This window comes from Chrysochloris asiatica, unplaced genomic scaffold (genome assembly GCF_000296735.1).
Source record: "Chrysochloris asiatica unplaced genomic scaffold, ChrAsi1.0 scaffold00326, whole genome shotgun sequence".
Classification (NCBI taxonomy): Eukaryota; Metazoa; Chordata; class Mammalia; order Afrosoricida; family Chrysochloridae; genus Chrysochloris; species Chrysochloris asiatica.
This window is the reverse complement of record NW_006408844.1, coordinates 2,224,513-2,247,663: the sequence shown is the minus strand read 5'-3', so window position 1 is coordinate 2,247,663 and position 23,151 is coordinate 2,224,513. Positions and strand designations below refer to the sequence as shown.

General features: G+C 47.5%; 1 protein-coding gene across 1 annotated transcript in view; it reads right to left on the bottom strand.

Annotated features, from left to right (window-relative positions):
- Nucleotides 1-22,411, bottom strand: part of DGAT2 (diacylglycerol O-acyltransferase 2) — a 45,307-nt gene extending 22,896 nt beyond the window's left edge. The window contains 2 exon segments of the mRNA XM_006875437.1: nucleotides 18,574-18,745; nucleotides 22,385-22,411. Coding sequence (XP_006875499.1) covers nucleotides 18,574-18,745; nucleotides 22,385-22,411 — 199 coding nt within the window.
- Nucleotides 22,412-23,151: the final 740 nt, after the last annotated feature.

Below are 23,151 nucleotides of genomic sequence, written 5' to 3'. Positions count from 1 at the left end.
ACCAAATTTGATATCTAAAGAGGTTAGGCCTGGGGCTGGGCCTCTGGGAGGCTCTCCATAACTGCCAGTCCTCTTTCCTCTTCAACCTCCAACCAAACCCCTGTCCTTACTCTTTATCTGGATCTAGTACAAATATTTAATCTTTGCTATCTGTCTGTGAGGTCAAGGGCACAGGTTCAACGTTCAATTTGCAAGTCCCTGCCCCCCACCCCTGTTTTTTTTTTTATCCAAGTGTACTTTGAGCCTTCCTAATCCTGGAGTCCTGGTATGGTGCTGTAAGATAAGCACTGGACTGCAAGGTTGGCTTGAACCACAAGGTTGGTGATTCAAACTTAACAGCTGCTCCTTGGAAACCCTATGCAGGGTCACTTTGAGTTAGAACTGACTCATCGGCCCTTAACAAAAAAAACAACAATCCCTTCCCTGGAGGCTTGGCGTGGCACTGTAGGATAAGCACTGGATTGCTAACCACAAAGTCAGTGGTTCAATCCCACCAGCTGCACCTTGGAAACTCTATATAGGGTCACTAAGAGTTGGAAACAACTTGATGGCACTTAACAACAACAATCCCTTTCCTATCCCCCATATCTCCAGGGCTACCACCTCTTTACGGCAGGCTGAGTCTCTTAATACCCACAGTAACATTAATACCATTCCCACTTCTACCAACAGACATGAACACTGGTTCCCAAGCCTTCGGAGGGATGTCTACTGTTAGTAGGGAACCTGGAGAGGAGACAAGTAGAATCCTTGGCTTCCCCAAAGGACCCAGTAGTCAATGAACTACAGGCAGTCTGGAGGACACCAAGGGCTAAAATTATGTTTGCTGCCAAGGAAGTGCCAAGTCTGTTAGTTAGGACAAGATGTACTCATTTCATTGGCTCTGTGGTTGTGCCCCCAGGAAGATGCCCTGGACTCCCAATAGCCAATATGCAGTGGGACCAGGAAGGCTAGTGATTCTGGGAGAGGCAGCTGGATCAAAGGAATAGATCACTTCAACCCCCTGCTTCTGCTGAGCCCCAACTGCATGCTTTTCACTCAACACATCTTCACTAAGTCCCTACTGTGTGCCAGTCAAACCTTCCTGTACCCTCACTCTGTGCAAGGCCCAGGATTAGCCACAATCTCTCCCCTGAGGGTTTCCTGACCTTTCACCCTGGCTTACCTACTGTGAGTGGAACGGGAAGGGTTTAGGGGCTTACATTCAAGCCTTTGCATTTCTCCAAAATCTGTAGAGCAGTGAGGCCACAGCAGAGTTTAAACAAGGACATACTCTTCTTCAAAGGAGCTCCGATAGCATAATGGTTACGAGTTGGGCTGCTAACCTCAAGGTCAGTAGTTCAAAACTACCAGCTGTTCCGTGGGAGGAAGAGAAGGCTTTCTGCTCCTGTAAAGATTTACAGCCTCGGAAACCCTAACGAGGTTCACCATGAGTCAGAACCAACTCCACGGCACATAACCAGCACCACTGTTCCTCAGCTGAAAGTTAACAACTGCTTTGGTGTTTAGAAGGTATGCAGGAAGCATCAGGGCACAAACAGCTGTGTTCCCATTACCCAGGTCTGAGGGATCAGAAAGGAGGGATTGGTACAGAAGTAAGAGTCAGACCCTGTTCAAATCCTGTATATCCTCACTGTGTGACTCCAGGCAAGTCTGTGAGGGCTCACTGCAGTATCCTAAGTAGGTGTGCAGTGTGCAGTGGAGGTGATGGATAAGAACTCACAAAAGCAAATTGTCATTCTAGGAGTTTCGCCCCCAATTGCTCCTTTACCTCTCTATAAAAATCCTTCCATCAGACACTTCTCACCCTCTGTGCTGTGTGTCAGTTCTGACTCATAACAACCCTGTATAGGTTTTCCAAGGAGCAGCTGATGGGTTTGAACTGCCAACCTTGTAGTTCACAGTCCAGTGCTGGTCCCACAGCACCACATCAGGAGTCCTCTCACCCTCTAAATTTGCCCAAATACTGTTCCTGGAGTCTGAAGACCCTCTGGAGTCATCCTCTAGAGTCCAATCTAAAAGCCTGAGAGACTGAGGTCCAGAGGGGAAAACTGGCCCAGGATTGCTCAGGTGTAGGTAGCAGAACTGAAACTAGAACCCAGGATTCTTGGCCCTTGCTCAGGGTTCCTCCCCATTCCTACAGCAGCTGCTGAGTACAAAGGGCTTGGCCAATGGGACACAACAAGTTCAAGAGAGGCCAGGGTGAAGAAACAATGTGTGTTCCCCTCACACACCTGGGCTCTAGATCCAAGAGCTGGTATGCTTCCTAAGCTGTGTGGAGTGGAGTGAAGTGAGCAGGAGTCACGGTTGCTGTGGATGGGCTAAGGGGTAGCTGAGTCCCTTGGCTGAAGAGAGGACAGAATGTAGTCTAGCATCTTGCTACCTGTAGGAAAGTTCAGGAATGTAGCATCAGCATCGTCTGGGAGCTGGTTAGAAAGGCAGGGTGGGTCTTGGACCCCAGCTGGCATCTATTGAATCAGAAGCTGCATTTTAACAAGATCTCCAAGTGAATACAGTTTGAGAACTATCAGTCCAAAGTCTCAGATAGGGCAAGTGGTAATGGGGTGGGGGGGTAGCAGGTATTGCCTCCTGCTGGGCATGGAGAGTGGACTGACAGATACTGTGGCATCTCTTGACTGACTGCCTCCTACAGAAGACCAGACCCCAAGGCCCTGGCTATAGGAAAGCCGAAGGAAAAGGCTCCTTGGGAGTCATCTTATCCAGCCCCCTGCCTTTGGATCAGGGCCAACCAACATTGGCTTATGGCAGCCTCCTGCTTGGGGGCAGGGGTAGAAATTCCACATTGATGGCATGTTCCCAACTTACAATATCTTCAATAACTAAGAAGACCTACCAATCATTTGTTGTACCTAATCCAAATCTTTCTGTCAAACTTACTGTTGTTGTAGTTAAGTGCCACTGAGTCAGTTCTGACCCATAGCAACCCCGTATAGGGTTTCCAAGGAGTGACTGGTGAGCTTGAACCGTCAACCCTGTGGTTCAAACTGACTTTGCAGTCCGGCACATTAACCCACAGTGCCACCGGTTTCTTATAGTTAGATAAGGTCAGAGTACAAGAACTGTAGGTCATCCTGTTCAACTCTCATCCCATTATATGGACCAGAAACTGAGGACCTGAGGGACTCTCCCAAATCCCATAGCAAGCCGGCTAAAGCCCAGGCTTTTTTTCCCCCACACTGCCTCTCTTGTTTTTATCTTGCCTGGTTCAGTCCCAATCATGCCTACAAACCTGTTCTGCCAACAAAGTGAGAAATGCTTACAAAGTCCATCCAGGACTAAAGATTAGAGCTTCTGTGAGATTTAGAGTGAGGGACTAGAGAGACAGGGCTATGACCTCGACTTCCTCAAGCCCTCTCAGCTGCCTCCTGACCAGATAATCCTAACTGGGCTGACAGGATCCAGCCCCAGGAGCGGGCCTGTCCACAGAACCCCAGCGGAAGTCCCTCATAAGCCTATGAGATACCTATGGAGTCACAGCTCCTGTTCAGAGCAGGTACTCAGAAGAGCAAGTCTCTTCTCTGCTGCAGATCTAGATGGCAGGTTTGATGCCCACAATGCCCTAGACACTTTGGGGCCTCCAAAGCACTTCCCCAGGTACTTTGACTTAACAGTCTGTGAGTTTGGCATCATCACCCCAATTTTGGTGGTGACAGAGAAAGGGAACCTGGTATAGAGCTGTAGGACAAGCATTGGACTGCTAACTGAAAGGCTAGCAGTTCAAACCCAACAGCCACTCCTCAGAAACCCTATGCAGGGCCGCTATGAGTAGAAACCGATTTGATAGCACTTACCAACAATAAGAGACATGACCAAGGTCACTCAGCCAGAAAGTGGCAGAGCTGGACTCAGTTCAGGTCCAATCTCCAGGCCTGTGCTCTGGCCCTACACTGCAGGTTTTCCTACAACAAACCCAGAGGGATGCTGGGAGGGTAGGGGGAAATGAGTGGTCTGTCCTCCTTCAGAGGGAAGGCTAGGAGCTGGTACTTTATGCAGCAGGTAAAGTGGCAGCAGATCTTGGCATTCCAGTCCCTGCTCTACTACCAACTCCTGTCTATAAAATGAAGAACTGTGTCAGGGGACATGAGGGAGAAATGAACTACATGGCCCCTTCCACTGCTCTGACCTGAGGCCCACTCTGCTGAGGACTCCTGGTCAGGTGCTTGGGAGCTAGTGGCTCTCCCCTACCTTGCAGCAGCCCCAGAGCAGTTGCCTAGACAGATGGGAGGAGGTCAGTTGGGTACCTCCAGATTACTGCCAGCCCACACCACCAAGCTATCAGCACTTCCTTTGCCCTAGGTGTGCCTGGGAGGGGTCCAGCAGAAGCTGGTGTGTGTAGGACCCATTCTGCAATCCAATGCCACCACTGCCACAGCCACCACCAGCCTGATTGTTCCCAACTCAGGAGCCTCAGCATCTAGCCAAGTCCCCGTCCAATCTGCTCCCTCAGCACCCTCCAGCCTCTCACAGTCTCACACCCACAGTCCCTGATAGTCTCACAGCGCCAGTCCCACCACAACCAAACACGCATTGCCATTGCCGGAGCCAATTTCACCTCACAGTGACTTTGTAGGACAAAGCAGAATTGCCCCAGAGCGTTTTCAAGGCTGTAAATCTTTACTGAAGCCGATTGTCACTTCTTTGTCCTGTACAACAGCTGGTGGGTTCAAACTGTTGACCTTCCAGATAGCAGGCGAGCACTCTAACCACTGTATTACCAGGACTCCTTGTTGTTAAGCGCTGTCGAGTTGGTTCCGACTTACAGCAACCCTGTATAGGGTTTTCCAAGAGCGGCTGGTGAGTTTGAACTGCTAACCTTGTGGTCCAGTGTTATTCTACAGTGCCATAGTTCCATTAAAAAAAAAAAAAAAATCTAAAAACATATTGTCAAGTTGGTTTCGCTCATAGCAACCCTGTACAGAGTTTCTGAGGCCATAAATCTTTATGAGAGCAGAAAGACTCATCTGTCTTTTATGGAATGGCTAGTGGGTTTGAACTGCTGACCTTGTGGCTAGCTGTCAAGTGCCACCAAGGCTTGGTGGTCCCCTTGTTAATGACCCCTGGTTATCAGGGCTGGTTCCTGATTCATCTGGGTACCCAGAGTTTGGTGTGGGGCCTGATGAGAGAAGCAGTCAGTCGTGGTTTGCTGAATGGGTGCTTGAATCTAGAAGCCCAGAGGATGATGAAGGCCTGGATTCCACACACTGAGCTGCCAGGCAGAAGGCCACTGAAGACCCCGGAGGGTATGAGTGAGCCTCTCTCACTCTCGCTGAGCCCTAGTTTCCCATCTGTGATGAGAACAACACCCGCTACCAACAGATTTCTGTATTTTCAAGGGTGGCAGGAAGATGAGGCTATCAAAGAGCTGCTTCTGGTACATTTCACTACTTAGTCACACAACTCTGCTCCTAAACTGGGGGAGGGTAGAGGGAAGATCGGCCACAAAAGGGTGTATAACTATAGGGTGCTTCCTGTTCCATGGCATAGCTGGGGAAGGTAAGCAAGGTAGGGATTGGCAACCCCATTTCATGAAGAAGAAAACTGAGGCAAGATGAATCCAAAACAGCTCAAACCACCTGCTCAAGGTCAGGATAGAGTGGAGCCAAGACTCAAGTCAGGTATTTGGGCTCCAAGTCCCTCATCAATTTTACCATGCCACGCTACTACAGGCTAGTCCCCACTAAACAAAGCTGTCCACACCCAGGATTCAGGAACACACCCTCGGCCTCCGGCCTGGCTGCTGGCACTGCTCCATACAAGGACCCAAGTCTAGTGGAACCTTCTAGAGCCTGGCTGTGCCAGGAATGTGAACCATCCACCTCCCACCTGTACGCTCCCACCAGTTTCACAAGTTGAGCTGCTGCAGAGAGAGCTAAACCGTGGAAGCCTGAAGAAGTGCAGAGTCGAACACCCCTCAGTCCCAGGGGCCCAGCCCAGGGCGGGGAGGTGATGGCTGGGTGTATCTGGACAGCTCCTTGTCTAGTATCTGTTACACTGTGACCAGAGAGGCCACATCTCTTGACTGATGAAACCAGGGTTTGCTGGGCTGCTTCTCATACATTCCAGAGAGCAGCAGAGTCTGAGCCCCAGCCTCCTGGACCATAGAGAGTCCTGGGTCAGTCCTGCCCTGCCCTCTATGACTTCAGACAAGTCACTTAACTTCTTCTCTCATCTGTAAAATGAATACAATAATACCCACCTCACAGGGTTGTTGGGGAGATACAATGAAAAAAACAATTGTATCTAAGATGTTGGGAGTCCTGGTGTGGATAAGCACTGGACTGCAAGGTTAGTTTGAGCTGTAAGGTTGGTGGTTCAAATTCACTAGTCACTCCTTGGAAACCCTATGGCATTTATTAGGTGATTAAATGGTAGCCACTGTCATCAGTTTATCACCTATCAGAGTGAGAATGGGTAGAAATAATGAGCAAATGCAAAGTTTTTCAAGAGGTACAGAGCCATGAGGCTGTGTGTTAGAAGAGAGGGTAGCAGCGAGAGAGGCTCCAAGGAAGTGGTGAGGCCTCAGCAGGGCCCTGAAGACAAGCTCTGGGAAGGCAAAGGAGGACGGTGGTCATCGTGGCTGGGGAAAAGTCCCCAAACAAAGACTTGTTGTTTTTGTTATGTGCTGTGGAGTCAGTTCCGACTCATAGTGACCCTCTACAGGGTTTCTGAGGCTGTAAATCTTATGGGAACAGAAAGCCTCATCTTTCTCCCGTGGAACAGCTGGTAGTTTCAAACTGCTGACCTTGCGGTTCGCAGCCTGATTTGTAACCACTACACTACCAGAGCTCCTTGGAGGGCATTATAAAGAGGCAGGCCCCAAACAGAATGCTCACCATCCCTGAGATGGAGGTTTATGCTTCTCCACAACAGAAAAAAGAATAGAGAAGTCAGAAAGGGCTCAAACAGTCAACAGTGGCTTCCTGGAGGAAGTGGGTGGGGTTAGAGATAAGACCTGAAGCCTGGAGCACCTCTGGGGTGCCAAGAACTGTTGCAGGCCAAGGGAGACAGCAGTGGACAGAGCAGCTCACAGAGCAGCTCACGTTCCTAGCTATTAAATTCTGTTTGGGGAGAGATAAAACACCTACATGTAAATGGATGATGTAACATCAGGTAGTGATAAGAGTGATAGAGAAAGAATTTGGGTTACTGAGGCAGATAGAGGAGTAAGAGATCCTGTGGTATGTGGAGCAGGAGGCTCTGGGCAGGGAGAGCATTGCCTAAAGAGAGATGGACAGTCCACACTGCTTCTTCCCCAACCTCTGCTACAGGCATCCGGGGAAGGGGCAAAAACAGGAGGCTGTGTGGCAGGAGAACCTACTTCCCCTACAACTCATAGGAAGTGTGGTCTTGGTGAGTCATCTCCTCTTCAAGCCTCAGTTTCCTTATTTGTACAGTGGACCAGATTGTTGTGAAAATTAAATGAGATAAGGCACAGGCAAGAGCTTCATAAAAAGTAAAGAGCTGCATGAATGCTGGTTATTAATTATCAAGTGAGTCCCTTGTTTAATGGGTATAAGAACCCTGGGCCTGCCTTGGAGCACAGGCTTTGGCATCAGACCGACTTGGGATTCCATTTTTGGTGCTGGCTCTTACCTGCTATGTGACCTTGAAAGTCCCTTCCCTTCTCTGAGACTCAGTTTCTTCTTAGATATGATCCAGGACTGTCATGAAGAGTATAAATGACTTATGGGAAAGGGCCCGAGAAGTTGGCACAACTGCTGGAGGCTAGAAAGATGCCCGGGATGTAACAGAGGTATGAACAGCCTCAAGGGCTATTCAAGCGGGGAGTCATCCAGCTCACATCCCCAGACCCAAAGACAACACACCTGGGTCTCTCTACTGCCAGACCCAGAGCACTTCCCTTAGGCCCCCAGTACCAAGTGGACACTGAGTAAGTTACCCTCAAACTACTCCAAATGGCTAGGTCCAAGCCTGCATGGAGGGTGCACATACTAACCCCTGTCAGACCGAGCCAGCCCGTCAGGTCCACGAAACTAAACCAAGTGCCAAAGAGATGCCACATCTTCTAGGTCGGCTGTGAGCTCTCTCCTAGGCTCCTGCAGGGACCTTTCAGCTGGAGCCCACACATGATGAGGAGGCAGCCAACTCTGGAGGGCCAGGCCTGATGATTTAAAGGGTCCCAAGAGTCCTGGTGTAGTGCCATAGGATAATCACTGGACCTCAAGGTCAGTGGTTCAAACTCACCAGCCGCTCCTTGGAAACCCTATGCAGGATCTCTATGAGTCGGACCTGACTTGATGGCATTTCACAACAACAACAGTCCAGGGATTATGCCCACTGTGCTAAGTGGCAGCAGCAATGGGCCCAAGCTTAACAATGATTGTGAGGATGGTACAGGACAGGGTGGTGTTCATTCTGTTGTTCAAAATGTCACTATGATCAGAACTGACTCGATGGCACTTAATAACAACAACAGTCCAGGGATGGGCTCCCGGAGCTTCATACACAAAGTTGTCCCCACCCTGTTCCATACGACATGCTCAGCTAGAGGCTCCTGCCCTCCAGAATCCCTCCAGTAGTCCTGTCACCTCCAGGTTTCATTTGGTCAGTTGTTCAGCACACACTTCCCAGACACCTAGCAGCACTGAGCGCTGACCCTTAAGAGGCCAGCCTGCCAACCCTTCTGCTAGGAAGCCTTCGGTGCCCTCCCAGTCTGGATGACCACCTCACCCCTGTACTCAGTCTTCCTCATTATGGGCGAGGGTGTGTATTTATCTGCAGGGACCATCTCCAGTGCAGGGTCAGGCACAGAATAGGTGCTTGGTCAGTGTTTTCTGGGTGGCTGAATGTTCACAGGGACTGTGTGATGAGTAACAAGGCCTGGACAAGAACAGAGATAAGCTCAGTATATGGCTGACTGACCAGCGCCATGAGGGGCACAGAGTTTTCTGGGATCAGGAAGGAAAATTTTCCTTATGCTGGAAGGGCTGAAGTTAAAGGTAGGGGCAATAATGGAAGGTCCAGAGGATGTGAGATGAGTGGAACCCAAATGCAAATATCCATCCAACAAGCACTGTCTAACCACTCTGCAACACCAGGCTCTGTCAGGAGCTTCAAGACCCTGCCTCTCCTCTGCTTGTCACCTGCTAGAAGCTGCGCTCCGCTCCACTCCTGGGCACTAGCGGCGACCACAGAGGCGATGGCAGAAGTTGCAGCATGCAGTAGCTGTCGGCATCTAGATCCATGGACTGAGTAAAGCTGTGTGCCTACAAGCAGGAGGCTAACCTGCAGAATGTTCCCTTTGGACATTTACAGACTGACAAAAGCATAATGTAATACTTGCCCTAGCAGGCCACAAGGCTGAGAGTCTGAAGACAAGAATGAGTCGTGCCTGCAATACGGCAGACAAGAGGTGCTCCTGCCTGGAGAACTGCTGCATCCCGAGTTGTTTTCTGATTCTGAATTGTATCCTATGCACTTCCCTAATAGATGTCATAATCGTAAGTATTGTTATGAATTCTGTGTGGCCATTGCAATGGGTTATCGAATCCAGATGTGAAGCAGAAAGTGCTGGGGGTGGGGGTTGGTGTTAGAATAGGGTAAAGAAGGGTGTATAGTGGAGGCAAGTCTGACCTCCACTTTGTAGGAATCAGCTTTGGGCTGATATTGAGTTTGATTCTTCTTCCCCCTTGTGAAGCCAAGGGAAGTCAGATGTGGTCTTAACGTGGTTTTTGAGTGAGCTAGAGCTGTGAACAATTATACACAGAGGGGAAGTCAGGGCCAGAGAATCTAGAGGAGGCCCCCACTTCAGCCTAAGTGGTACTCTCAAGGATACCTTCCTGGTTCAAGGAAGACTTCCTGGAAGAAGTAATGGCTCAGGTAGATGTGAAGGATGATTAAGAGTTTGTCAGGCGGACAGGAGGTAGATTAGGGGTCAGGAGCCCAAGTAGTGGGAGCTGCATTTGCAAAGACCCAGAGTAGGGAGAGAGCACAGTCTGGCTTAAAGTCTGAGGCCATCAAGTGAGTGAGACTAGTTGGTAAAGTGGAGGGGAAGGCATGAAAGACTAGAATGCTGTTTTCCATGCTGAAGGTCAGAAAGAACCCCCCAACCCCCATCCCTTCCACCCCAAATTCAGATGGTGCCTAAGGGGCCATGAAGCAGCCAGCCATATACTGGTACTAACCTACTGGTGAACTCTTTTCTGGAAGGACCAATAATCCTTTTAAGGGTTCTGTTTTGAAAATTGTTGCTGCTGTTAAGTGCCATCGAGGTGGTTCCGACTCATAGTGATCCTGTACGTGGTTTCCAAGGAGAGATTGGTGAGTTTGAACCATCAACTCTGCAGTTCAAACCGACCTTGTGGTTCAGTACTTATCCTATAGCACCAAAGCTGAGCTCACAGGGACCTCTGGCCCAAGGAAGAAGCCAAACCACTGGAAAACCCAAACATCATTGTAGCTGCTGTGTTGGGAGGGAAAAGCTCTATACTCCTCAGGGTCTTCTGCACCTGGTGCTGGCTAGCAGCAGACCCCACTGGGCATCCACAGCTTCTAACCTGGCTTCTTCCTCCCTTTCTAGGTCTTATTTTCCCATTGGCATTGAATTATGGGACCCAGTGAAGTAGATGAACTGGAGTCTGAGGTCTTGCCAACTTGGCCTCTGTGCCCAGCTAGAAATCACTGAGTAATGTTGACCCACAAAAGATTTCCCTCAAGGAAAAACAGCATCCTCCTCAGGCTACTCTAGAATCCTGGGCTTTCAGATATTAGCTTTTCACGAAGTAGGGTGGAGTCCTGAGAGGTGGGGCCAAAGGACACTATGCTCCCAGTATTCTGGGGATACAACCAAGACCCTGGATAAGACTGTTGAGGACCTCGATGTCTTTTTCCCACCCCTACCTTCTAACCTAGCACATTTAAAAAATAGCTACTGAAGTGGGAGGGGTTGTCATGGCAACACCACCAGTTTACAAGTGCGTCATCAAGGAGTCCCCAAAATAGGTCCTTATCACAATACATGGGTAATCATGGGGAGATGGTTCTGCTAGGGCACTTACCTGGGCCCCAGCAGAATATGAGCTCCATTTTTACAAGGAGGAGTTGAAGACAAAAATAAGACCAAAGTCGACCCCAAGAACTGTACAAAAGTCAGAGGCAGGACTGAAATCATATATACAAAGGGGAGTCCTGGTGTGGGACTGTAGGGTAAGCACTTGATTTCTAAACACAAGGTCAGTAATTCAAACCTACCAGCTGCTCCTTGGAAACCCAGTTGCTATGAGTTAGAACTGACTCAGTGGCACATAATAATTATACACAGGAGGAAGCTAAGGCCCAAGAAGACAGGGTCTTACCCAAGGTCCTACAGGAAGCAGATGAAGAATTAGGCTCCTGGCCCTTTGCTCAAGACTACTCTATCTACTCTAATAATAAAAGAAGTTAATGTTTCCTAATTCTATTGACTTGCCCAAAGGGTTCACAGTTCCAACATCCTTGGGTCTCTATCATAATCAAGACAGGTACTCTTAGTAGGTTTTTGACCATTTTATAGATAAGGAGGCTGCTGGGGCAAGGAGGGGGTCATGTTTTGCTAAGGCTACATGGTAGTTCAATGGCAGAACAAGGGCATTCAAATCTCTCATTAGCATTTCCATACCCAGAAGGCCCCAGAAGTGCTGGAGCCCCAGAAACACCAAATGACCAGGCTCCTTTCCTAAGAACTCAAACCTTCCTCCCCGACAGGCCTGGGTGAGCTTCCCCAGGCTTGGGTACAACCTCCTCTTAGTCTCTTTTGTCTCTGCCTGTCAGTACACCAGGACCCCCGCCCAACTGGGCTGCTCAGTGGCCTTGCAACTAGGACATCTCATCTAGTCATGTCACATGCCTCTATTAATACTGTTCCCTTGCAAACATTGATTCATTTTTCAAGATCCAGACCAATGTCTGCAAATATCATGTCTTCCAGGAAGACATGATCCCACGATAACTTAGTTGTCCCACCCTCAACTTCTGACCTTTACAATCAGTCCTGGGCTTGCTTCCCTGTCATGGCACTTTCCTCCTGCAAGGCAGGACCGGCAGCTGATTAAACTGTATGTGCAGTATAGGGTCTCACATGGGGGCTGCTCAGTCAGTGAACAGGACTATCGGCGATGCTTGTTTTGGTGTCCCAGAGCTGAGTTCACCACTCTCCATAGGGCTGGGACCTGATACACACATCACACAGGACAAATGACAAAGGACAAATCCACCCAGAGATGTCTTGGGAGACAGACAGCTCTGTTAATCTGTTTCTAAAAGGTCAACTCAACATTTTTTGTTGAGTTGAGTGAAACTGCCAACATACTTAACACATGCAACAGCACATTCTTCGTGCTTATGGATGAATTAGGAAGAGGTACTGCAACATTGGATGGTACAGCAATAGCAAATGTAGTTGTTAAGGAACTTGCTGAGAATATAAAGTGCTGTACGTTGTTTTCTACCCACTACCATTCGTTAGTGGAAGATTATTCTCAAAATGTTGCCGTACATCTAGGACACATGGCATGCATGGTAGAAAATGAATGTGAAGATCCTAGCCAGGAGACCATTACCTTCCTCTACAAATTCATTAAGGGAGCTTGCCCTAAAAAGCTATGGCTTCAATGCAGCAAGACTTGCTAATCTCCCAGAGGAGGTTATTCAAAAGGGACACAGAAAAGCAAGAGAATTTGAGAAGATGACGAAGCCACTGTGATTATTTCGGGAAGTTTGCCTGGCTAGTGAAAGGTCGACTATAGATGCTGAAGCAGCCCATAAGTTGTTGGCTTTGATTAAAGAATTATAGACTATGTTGGAAGGTTTGAATTGGCTTTTGACAAAGGTGGTAAATTCAGACAACATTATGATCTAATAAACTTTATTTTTTCAAAATGAAATAAACCCTATGGAACAATTCTACTCTACACACATGGGGTCCCCACGAGTCCATTAACAGCAACATGAGCTTCTCAGTTCGTTTACAAGCACTTTCCAATCACATTCACTCATACCCTAACATCTATTCTGAGGGTTTCCAATTTCTCATCCTCTTTTCCAGATAGGGAAAGTGAGATTCCCAGAGAGGAAACGAGCAGTCTGGCCAAGTTCTGGAAGGAAGTCAGGGATGGAAATCTAGTCCTCTGGCATCTAAGCGCAGGATGGGATGAGGACTACGGTGTGCCCCAGCAACACCCACTTGGGGCTCAGTCCTAGAGTCAACTCCATGCCAGTCTGAACAGCTCTCCAAGGCAGGGAACAACTGCAGCCTCCACACTCAACATCAGTAGGCACAGAGAAGGTCCCAGGTAGGCTCAGGTAATCACGCTGAAACCAAGAGCAAGACTTCTTGTCAACTCCAGGGATGGGACAGCTCTCAAGAGGCCTTTCTCCCATTAGTTACTCACTTGTTCAACAAATATATAATGGGTGCCTACAACAACAACTACCTCCAAGCACTGTGCTAGATACTCAAGGTACAACACTGAACAAAGTCCCTGTTCCCAAAGGGCTGACATTCTCATGCAGGAGACAAACGCCTTAAAAGTTCACATGATAGCTTGAGTAGGGGATGGAGACTCTCCCGAGGAGATGGAAGGATGAGAAGTCAGCCATGCAAAGATCTGGGCACAAGGACAGCACCTGTCAAGGTCCTGAGGAAGGACTGGAGTGGGAAGGCAGGAAGGACAAAAAGACCACCAGTGTGTTTGGGATGTGACAGGACATGAAGCTGTTGTTGCTATCCATTAGCAACATCATGAGGAGGAGTTTGGGAGGTCTGAAGTAGGTTGGAAGCAACTGGCAGTTCACTTGGCAACTGAAGCTCTGGGGGTTCCTTGTGTCTGTCTGTCCTAACCAGGGCAACCTGGGGGAACTACCTTAACACTCCAGGGAAGGTGTTATCTGTGACCCCATCATGGAGACTGGGAGACCAACCTTCACTCAATCAGCAAACAGCTCTAGATCTGTGAAGGGTCCCACATGCAGTCCTTCCCAGCCTTGCCACACTTTTCTAGCAGAATCTGCTTCTCCCACAGACTGGGAGAAGGATCTGGTTCTAGCACTGGCTTTCATGGCCCTGAATGATTCTCTTCTCTTTGGGGGCTTTAGTGCTCCAATCTATAATGTAAGGGCTGAGCTACATCCAGAACTAACCAGCATCTATGATTTATGACCCAAATACTGTGGCAGTAGTGTCATAGAGGAGACAGAAATTTACATTTGTATAAAAATATCTCTGTATTTAGTTATAACAACAAAAACATTTTTCATCAGCCCAGTTTGGTGGTTGTTGGTGGTTGTGCCGCTGAATCGGTTCTGACTCATAGAGATCCTATAGGGTTTCTGAGGCTGTAAATCTTCATGGGATTCTGAGGCTGTAAATCTTTATGGGAGCAGAAAGCTTCATCTTTCTTCCACAGATAAGCGGGTGAATTTGAACCGCTGACCTTGCAGTTAGCTGTCCAAAAGGTAACTCACTATGCCAAGCCAAATTTATATGTATCAATACGGCTGTTGTTTGTTGTTGTTAAGTGTCGTCGAGTCAGTTCCAACTCATTGTGACACTGTATGGGGTTTGGCTGATGAGTTTGAACTGCCAACCTTGAGGTTCAAACCAACCTTGCAGTCCAGCAGATTAATCCTCAGTACCACACCAGGACTCCAATATACCTCCAAGGCTAAAACTCGAGGTGAATTTCCTTTTTGAATCTCCCAATGTGCTCGGTTCAGAGCTGTCATTACTACTCGGTTACAATGACACTTCAAATCACATGATTTCACTGCACGTGCTACAAGCATGCACTGCTGTTTTTCAACTGCTGCTGGTGTTTTTATAGTAGCTGATTTTGTCAAATTTTCTGGTGTTGTAGCTATAGTATTGTGGTAATTAGTGTTTATGAACCTGTATCAATAACTTTTTTGAGAATGAAATGGCAATTAAAGGAAAAGGAGAAAAACTAAAAAAGCCTTCCACTCAGTTACTAATAATGTTGTGGTGTGGTAGTTCAAACCCTATATAGGGTCACTATGAGTTGGAACCAACTTGATAATACATTTAGCAACAGCAATAATGTTGTAATTCATTGTAGAAAGATTATACAAAAAAGTTGTTCGTATTCACATAATTTAAGATATATTAATCACATTTAAACAATTTACAATGATACTTACTATATATTATTCTAGGAATAAGATTGACATTAACATTCCTAAGGATTCTGAAGGGTCTGATATGAGAGGAGGTCCATGGGAGGGGGGGTGGGACACCAGGGATACTGCACTGGGTGGCACCAACCCTAATGACACCACTGCACTTCGGAAAACAGGGGTGGGAGAGGGTGGGGCAGGATTTCCACACTGGCCATTGAGTAATCCAGCAGCTAATATCATCTTCCTCTTAGCTCTCTTTTTCGAACTCAGGCCAGTCCTTGGTAGCACAGATAACCCCAGTTATGGTCTCTGTGGAGTTGGGGGAGTAGTGTAAGGGAGGAGGAAACTCATAGAATTAGAGGAGAGGGAAACATTGAGTGATGTTCTCATCCTATGATTTAGGACTGTCAACCTTGGATCCAGAGTCACTCCCAACAATCTAGCTACTTATTCTCACCTACCAAGCCCCTGCTTACATACCCCAGTGGTGGGAATCTCTATCCCTACCCATTCCAGTGGGTTGCAGTCCTCAACAACTATTAGAAAGGATTCCTCCAATACAGCAAAACCTGCCCTCCATTCCATCAGCCATTCCCTTCCCTTGGCAAATCCCACCCTTGTTCCTGGGCTTGCTCTTTGCCGACTCCAACTCACAGCAACCCTGTAGAGGGTTTCCGAGAAGCAGTTTTAGAGTCACACAAAATAAATCAGCTCAGAACTTGACTGGGGCTAGCACCATCTTGTGATACTTGGGTCCTGTATCACACCAGGGCTATGGGCAGGTGTGTCCCCTGCACAGGGGAAGAGACAGGGTTACAAATGTGGCTAAGTCTGCAGCCTCCATGTCTAGTAATTCCCCAGAAATAAGAAAATAGCAACTCAGATTCCCCACCATCAAATAACCACACATCCACCAGACCAAACTCCCCCAGAGCTGGGCCTCTTCTTCTGACAAAGGAACCAGTTGCTAGTGTATATATTTCAATCTCTCACCCAGCACAGGACTGCCCTTCTCAGAATCCATGGTCTCTCCTTGAATACGGCCACTGACAGGATGTTCACCACCTCACAACATGGGAAGCTTATCCACAGAACCAAACTAGGCCACTGGGGAGTGTCTTCAAGGATTAAGGATGTAGAAAGCAGGTCTAATGGAGATGGACAGATAACAAAAAATTTCCTTCAGTACCCTTCCCTACCCCACCCAGTCATTCACCAAGCAGATCCCAGTGAGCTAAACTGACTGGTTTGCATTTCATACCAACCCTTGCTACATCCATCCCCTGATGGAATTTTTTGCAGCTAGTAAAAAGATTCATGTTTTCCAACTCTGACAACATGAAGTGACCCTGGTATGATGTTAAGTGATTTGCCCTAAACCATTCACTAGAAGTCCTTCCAAGTAACAAACTCTAGATCAAAACCTTGAGAACTGGGGTCCCTGGCTCTTAGAACAGAGCCAAAGAAATGGATCTCCAGGAAGGAGCACCAGTAAAAGCACTTCCTATCCTATTACCTGGGGACCAAGATGGCACGGTCAAGTCTCTTTGTTCCCTTTTGTTCCCATCCAAGGGCAGGGTGAATGAAGTGAGAGAAGGATGCACAGAGCAGCACAGGGTTCTCAAAGCTCAGAACCTCTCCAAGGCCCACAAGTAGCTCCCGAACTAGAGACGCAGACAAGGACCTGGCACCACAGTGATAATCCCAAGATGGAGTAATGCCAACCAAGGTGCAAGACACATTCAATTGTGATTCAGCTTCAGGGTGGGTTACCTTGCTGTCACTTAAGATGATTTTTAAGTAACATAAGGAAATACTTGTGATTGACTATTAAGAGAAAGAAAACAGGAGTCAGTATTATCTAAAGCATGCCCTTTATCTATCAAACATGTATAAATAAAATTACAAAGAAATGTAGTAAGATATTAATAGGAGGTTATCATTGGATAGTTGGTTTATCAGTAATTTTTATTTTGTTTACCCATATTTTTAAAATTTTCAATAACTAACGTGTTTTGTTTTTATTATAAAGGTGAGGGAGGAAGTTGCTAAGTGCCATGGAGTTGGTTCTGACTCATAGCAACCTTGTATAGGGTCTCCAGTGCTTATCCTACAGGGCTACAGGAGAGAGAGGGAGTGGTTATATACTGTGGAGTCAGTTCCGACTCATAGGGACACTGCATAGGGTGTCCAAGGAACCACCAACCTTGCAGTTAGTAGTGCAGTGCATATACTACAGGGCCACAAGAGATAGAGGGCTTTTAAAGAAAAAGGTACAATAAGCAGAATAAACACTTAGGACAAAGGAGAAAAGTTATAAGAGAACCAGACACACAGACCAAGACAGTTATGATTACTCTCAGGATCTTCTAGATTTGTATTTAAGCTCCTAACCACAGCATTATTTTAAGGAAACCTTGGGCAGATCATGCCTTTTTCCACTCAGTTTTTCCAACTGTAAAATGGGGAGGGAGATTCCTGGGAAGCAGAAAAAAAATAAAATAAAGCTCTTCCTTGAGCTGAAAAAGCTGTGGGGTCTCAATTCTGCCCCTGATTCACAGAGTGTAACCCTCCATGAGGGTAACCCAAGAACATGGGCCAGACTGGAGGAAACCTAGGGTCTGCCCCCAGCTTCTAAGTATGCCAGGCTGAGTGGAAGGGATTGAGGTGAGAGAGGGTGAGCTAGAGCTAGGACACTAGCAGGGAGAATGGAGGGAAGGCCTGTCTGTGAAAAGACAGAGGATGGGTGTGGGGCAGAGGTTAGTGTGGCACACCTGTCCCAACCAGGCTTGTCGCCATCTGGCAGCTGTTTCAGAGATTGCAAAACCCATGCCACCCTGCCCCATTCAGTCTCACACTGTCAAAGCTTGCTCCACCTGGCCAGGCGTGAGGGGAGGGAAGTACCAGGGACCACCAGACCAGCTGTGAGCTGGATAGGAGGTATCCCAGGTGGCCAAGAAGGGAAGGTGGTATCACTCCCATAACAGAAATGAGGAAACAAGCTAGGGAGAAGGGAAGTGATATGGCAGAAGCCTCAAAAGCTGATGAGCACTAGAATAGAGAATGGAACCCAGACTCGGACATGATGCCAGACTGCCTGGTACAGACTAGGTAACGAAAGGATCTGACCGGAAGGGGTGCAAGCTACCCAAAATTAAAGGAAACAGAAGGGACTTTAATCTGCACTGTGTGTGGTCAGTCAGTCCTCCAGCAATGTACCCTCATACTAAAACCACATGGCAGCCTACCTGAGAGCCCTTCTTTACACCCTTTCCGGAAGAGCTTCATCCAGTGTTACAACCTGAGGATCAAAGTCCCCAAGGCCTTGCAGACCCCTCCTATGTAACAGCCCTTCCCCCAGACCCTTCACGTGATAGCACAAATCCACGATTAGAATTCTTACTCCTACCCCATACTCACCACGCAGGACCCCAGAGTAGGCGGCTATGAGGGTCTTCATGTTGAAGCAGGTGCAGGTCACCGCCAGGAGAGAAGCCGCCTTACCCCGCACCCCTGGCCCATGCCCCGGCCGCTAGGGCCAGGGCTACGCGCAGCGCACGGGAGCCCGGGAACAGCGCCCAAGCGAGGGCAGCTACCAGCACAGGAAGCACAGGCAGCCGCAGCAGCCCTTTCCGTTCCGGAGAGCGGCACCGAGGCAACAGCCTCCGCGGTTGCACCGTGGAACGCGGCACTTTATAACCTCACAGAAGGGGCGGGCCGGGGCGGGGCGTTCTAACCCGCGGCCTGCACCACTTCTGTGAGGGGGGGGTATGTGACGGAATGGCAGGACGCTTGGGTCTTAACTCTGCTCCGGCGGGAGAGAGCTCTGGGGACACTGTGGTGGGCGGAATGGCAGAGAGACAAGCTCTTTAATCCAACCATTTCAACAAGAGAATTTGCTAATCCTAGCTATTCCCTCTGACTGCCCTCATCCCTCCCTCTCCTATAGAAATTGGTATGGCCGGGCAGCTGGAACTAGGGCCAGGAAGCCCAGCACGTGTAAGGCAGTCCGAAGGCGTGCAGGCGGCTGTTTTTCTTTTTCCCCCACTGAGTGCCCTTGCCTAGACTGTAGAGGCAAAGGTCCTGCTTCTGGCGGGTCGTCTGGGTTAGTTAGGGCTGAGCTCCTAAACCACCCACACACTGCCTTACCTTTCCAACTGTTTATCAAGAAGTGCACAGGAGTCTTCTTAAAACCAGACAGTAGTTTACCTAAAGTAGCAAAAAAAGACTGCCGTGTGCACTGTGCTCTTTTTAAGAACTATCTTCGTGGAATCAAAGCGATGCAAACCTTAGGGGGCAGTGAGTTTATGTTAAATGGGAGAAACGACTCGGAAAAGGATGCTGAGAATGCACAACTCAGTTCACTGAACTTGATGTTGAAACTGTTGGATTGGTGTGTTTTGCTGTGTATATTCTGAGCAGCAACATAAATAAAAAACATTTTAAAGAATGTAGATTTACACTTTTTTTCTTTAACAATGATTACACATCAATTTTTTTTAAATATTAAATTAAAAGAAAGAAATCAATCCCTCAGGGCCTCTGTGCACGGCTGCATGCTGGGGACGCAGGTGCATCTGCCTACGTTCTGCCCTTCCGGAGTCACGCACAGATGTTGACAGCAATGCCTGATCCAAAGTGGAACCACAAAGACAGGATCCTGCCTCTAACTCTCCCAGAGACCGCTATCCCAGAGAGAGCAGTACAAGACAGCTTTGGAAACTGGTAGATGTGGAGTGTCAGTTTTGGTCTTGCCTTATTTGAATCTCAGTTTCCACTGTAACATGTTGTTAAGTACCGTTGATTCGATTCTGACTCATAGTGACTATATAGGATTTCCGAAGAGCGGCTCGTGGGCTTGAACCACTAACCTTCTGGCTAGCAGTCAATGTTTATACCACACCAGAACTCCTATCTGTAATAGGAATAACAGCTTATGTGGTGGTATGTTCTGGTGTGGCGCTGTGGGTTAATGCACTGGATTGCAAAGTCGGCTTGAATCGCAAGGTCGGTGGTTCAAGCTCGCCAGCTGCTCCTCAAAAACCCTATCAGGGTCGCTGCGGGTTGATGGCACTTAACAACATATTGTTGTTGGCGTCTTGGTGTGGCGCTATAGGATAAGCACAGACTGCAAGGTTGGTTTGAACCTCAAGGTTGGCGGTTCAAACTCATCAGCTACTCTTCGGAAACCCTATCCAGGGTCGCTGTGAGTCCGGACTGAACGAATCACTGCCTGGTCCTGCGCCATTCTCACAATTCTTACACACGGACCCATTGTGGTTGCTACCATGCCAGTCCATCTCGTTGAGGTCTTCTTCTTTTTTTGCTGACTCTCCAGTTTACAAAGCATGATCACAGTCACTCCTGATAACAGTCCAAAGTATGGGTCAGTGAAGAAGACCTCCACAAGACGATTGACACAGTCAGTAGCAGCAACAGTCGGCTGAAGCATAACAATTGTGAGGATCGTGCAGAACCCGGCAGTGTTTCGTTCTGTTATGCACACAGTCGCTATGAGTCCAACTCGACGCTACGTAAGAGCAACAACATGGGAACTAAAGGAACCAAGATACGGAAAAAAGCCTAGCATACTGCCTGGGACTTACAAAGTGCTCTGGAATTATTTTTGTTGGCCATATAAGTGGTTATTGTATGTGTGGGGGGTGGGGGGCGGGGAATGGAGACCGGCAGGCAGAAAGTCTTTTAAAAGGGGAGGAGTTGTTTGAGGCTGGGCTAAGGGGCTGGCAGTGGCTGGAACCCAGACAAAAGGAAAATGAGCTGAAACAAGGGAGACTGGGGCCTGATTTTAGGAAGGTCCTTGAGTGCCATTCTTGAGATGCTGAGGTGGGAGGTGAGGTTCTTTGGAGAACTTTATGTAAGAAAATGACAGTGGTAAGATTAGATTTTAGAACCTTCGAGTGGAATTGGGCTGCGAACCTTAAGGTCAGTGGTTCAAAACTACCAGCCGCTCCGCGGGAGAAAGATGAGGCTTTCTACTCCGGTAAAGATTTACACCCTCGGAAACCCTGTACAGGGTCGCTATGGGTCGGAACCGACTCGAAGGCACTTAACAACAACAACAACAACAACAGTGGACCCTTTAAGGTGCCCTGGTTATTGTTAAGTGCTGTTGAGTCAGTTCCGACTCATAGCAATTCATAGGCTCGGGTAGCGAATTTGAACTGCCGACTTTGCGATTCAAACCAACTTTGCAGTCCAGCATATTTACCCACAGTGCCACACCAGGACTTCAAGGAGCCCTGGTAGTGCAGTAGACTACAAACTGAGCTGGTAACTGCAAGGTCAGTAGTTCGGATCTACCAGTCGCTCCATGAGAGAAACATGAGGCTTTCTGCTCTCTTAAGAGTTTACAGCCTCAGAAGCCCTATACAGGGTCGCTATGAGTACGAACTGACTCAGTGGCTCACCACCACCACCACCAGTTGACTTCATTAGGAGTCCTGGTGTGGCACCGCAGGATAATGCCCTGGGCCAAAAGGTCGGCAGTTCAAATTTACCAGCTGCTCCTGGAAAACCCTATACAGAGTCGCTATGAGTTGGAATTGATTCGACAGCACTCAACAGCAGCAACAAAGTTGAACTCATTGCTGAAATCAGATGGATCTTGGCTGAAAGTAGGGAATACTAGAAAGATGTTGACTTGTGTTTTATTGACTATGCAGAGGCGAGCAACTGTGTGGATCCTGACAAATTATGGATGACATTGAAAGTAATGGGAACCCCAGAACAGTTCATTGTGCTCCTGCAGAACCTGTACATAGACCAAGAGGCAGTGGTTCCAACAGAACAATGGGATACTGAATGGTTTAAAATCAGAGAAGGTGTGTGTCAAGATGTGCATCCTCTCTTCATACTTATTCAGTCTGAATGTTGGAGTATATGAAGACCATGATAGCAGGATCAGAGGAAGGCTCATTAGCAACCTGCGATATCCACATGGCATAACCTTGTTTGCTTAGATCAAAGAGGCACTTGCTGATGAAGAATGCAGGATTACAACTCACTATAAAGAAAACAAAAATCCTCACTGATAAACAACATCATAATAAATCCTTGGAAGGATCCCAAGTTAGTGTATTGATTGTGCCTACTGCAGAGGACACCTTCAGCTGGAGTCTATGGCCTATCCCTTCACTTTAGAGTATATACTGATGCAAAAGGCAGAGCCTTGGGCTAGGAGGCAGGAGCCAGTCTAGCAGTCTAGCCTTACCTCTGCCACTGACTTGCCAAGTGTCATTGAGCAAGACATTGTCCATCTCTAAGTGTCAGTTTCTGTATCATGAAATGGAGGTCACAATACCTATCTTAGTGACTTCACTTGAGTAGATGAGATTAACTGAAATCGCATATAAAGGATATTAGCACTGTGCTATGAAAAATAAGATATTTTATGTAATGAAAACTAGAAAACACTGCTGAAAGAGGTTAAAGAAGACTTAAATAAATAGAAAGATGTTGCATGCTCATGGGTTGGAAGACAACATTGTTATAAAGTCAATACTACTCAACACAGCCTGTAGATTCAGTGCAATCCTGATCCAAACTCCAACAACCTCCTTTACAGACATAGAAAAACCAATCAATCTTCAACTTTGTATGGAATGGCAAGAAACCCAAAATAGTTAAAACAATGTTGAAAGAGAAGAACAAATGATTTGCAAGCATATTATTCACCACACTAATATAATAATAGAAACATATATCAATGGAGTAGAATAGAGTGTCCAGAAATAAACACACAGCTATGACCAACTGACTTTTTACAATGGTGCTAAATCTGTTTGATGGGAAACGAGAAGTCTCTTCAATAAACTGCACTGGGAAAATTAGATTTCCACATGCAGAAAAATGAAGCAGGATCCACATCTCATAAGATGCACAAAAACAAATGCAAAATGGATTAAGGACCTAAATGCTCAAACTCAAACCATAAAATTCTTTGAAAGAACAAGCAGTACAATGCTGGCAAGCGAAGCT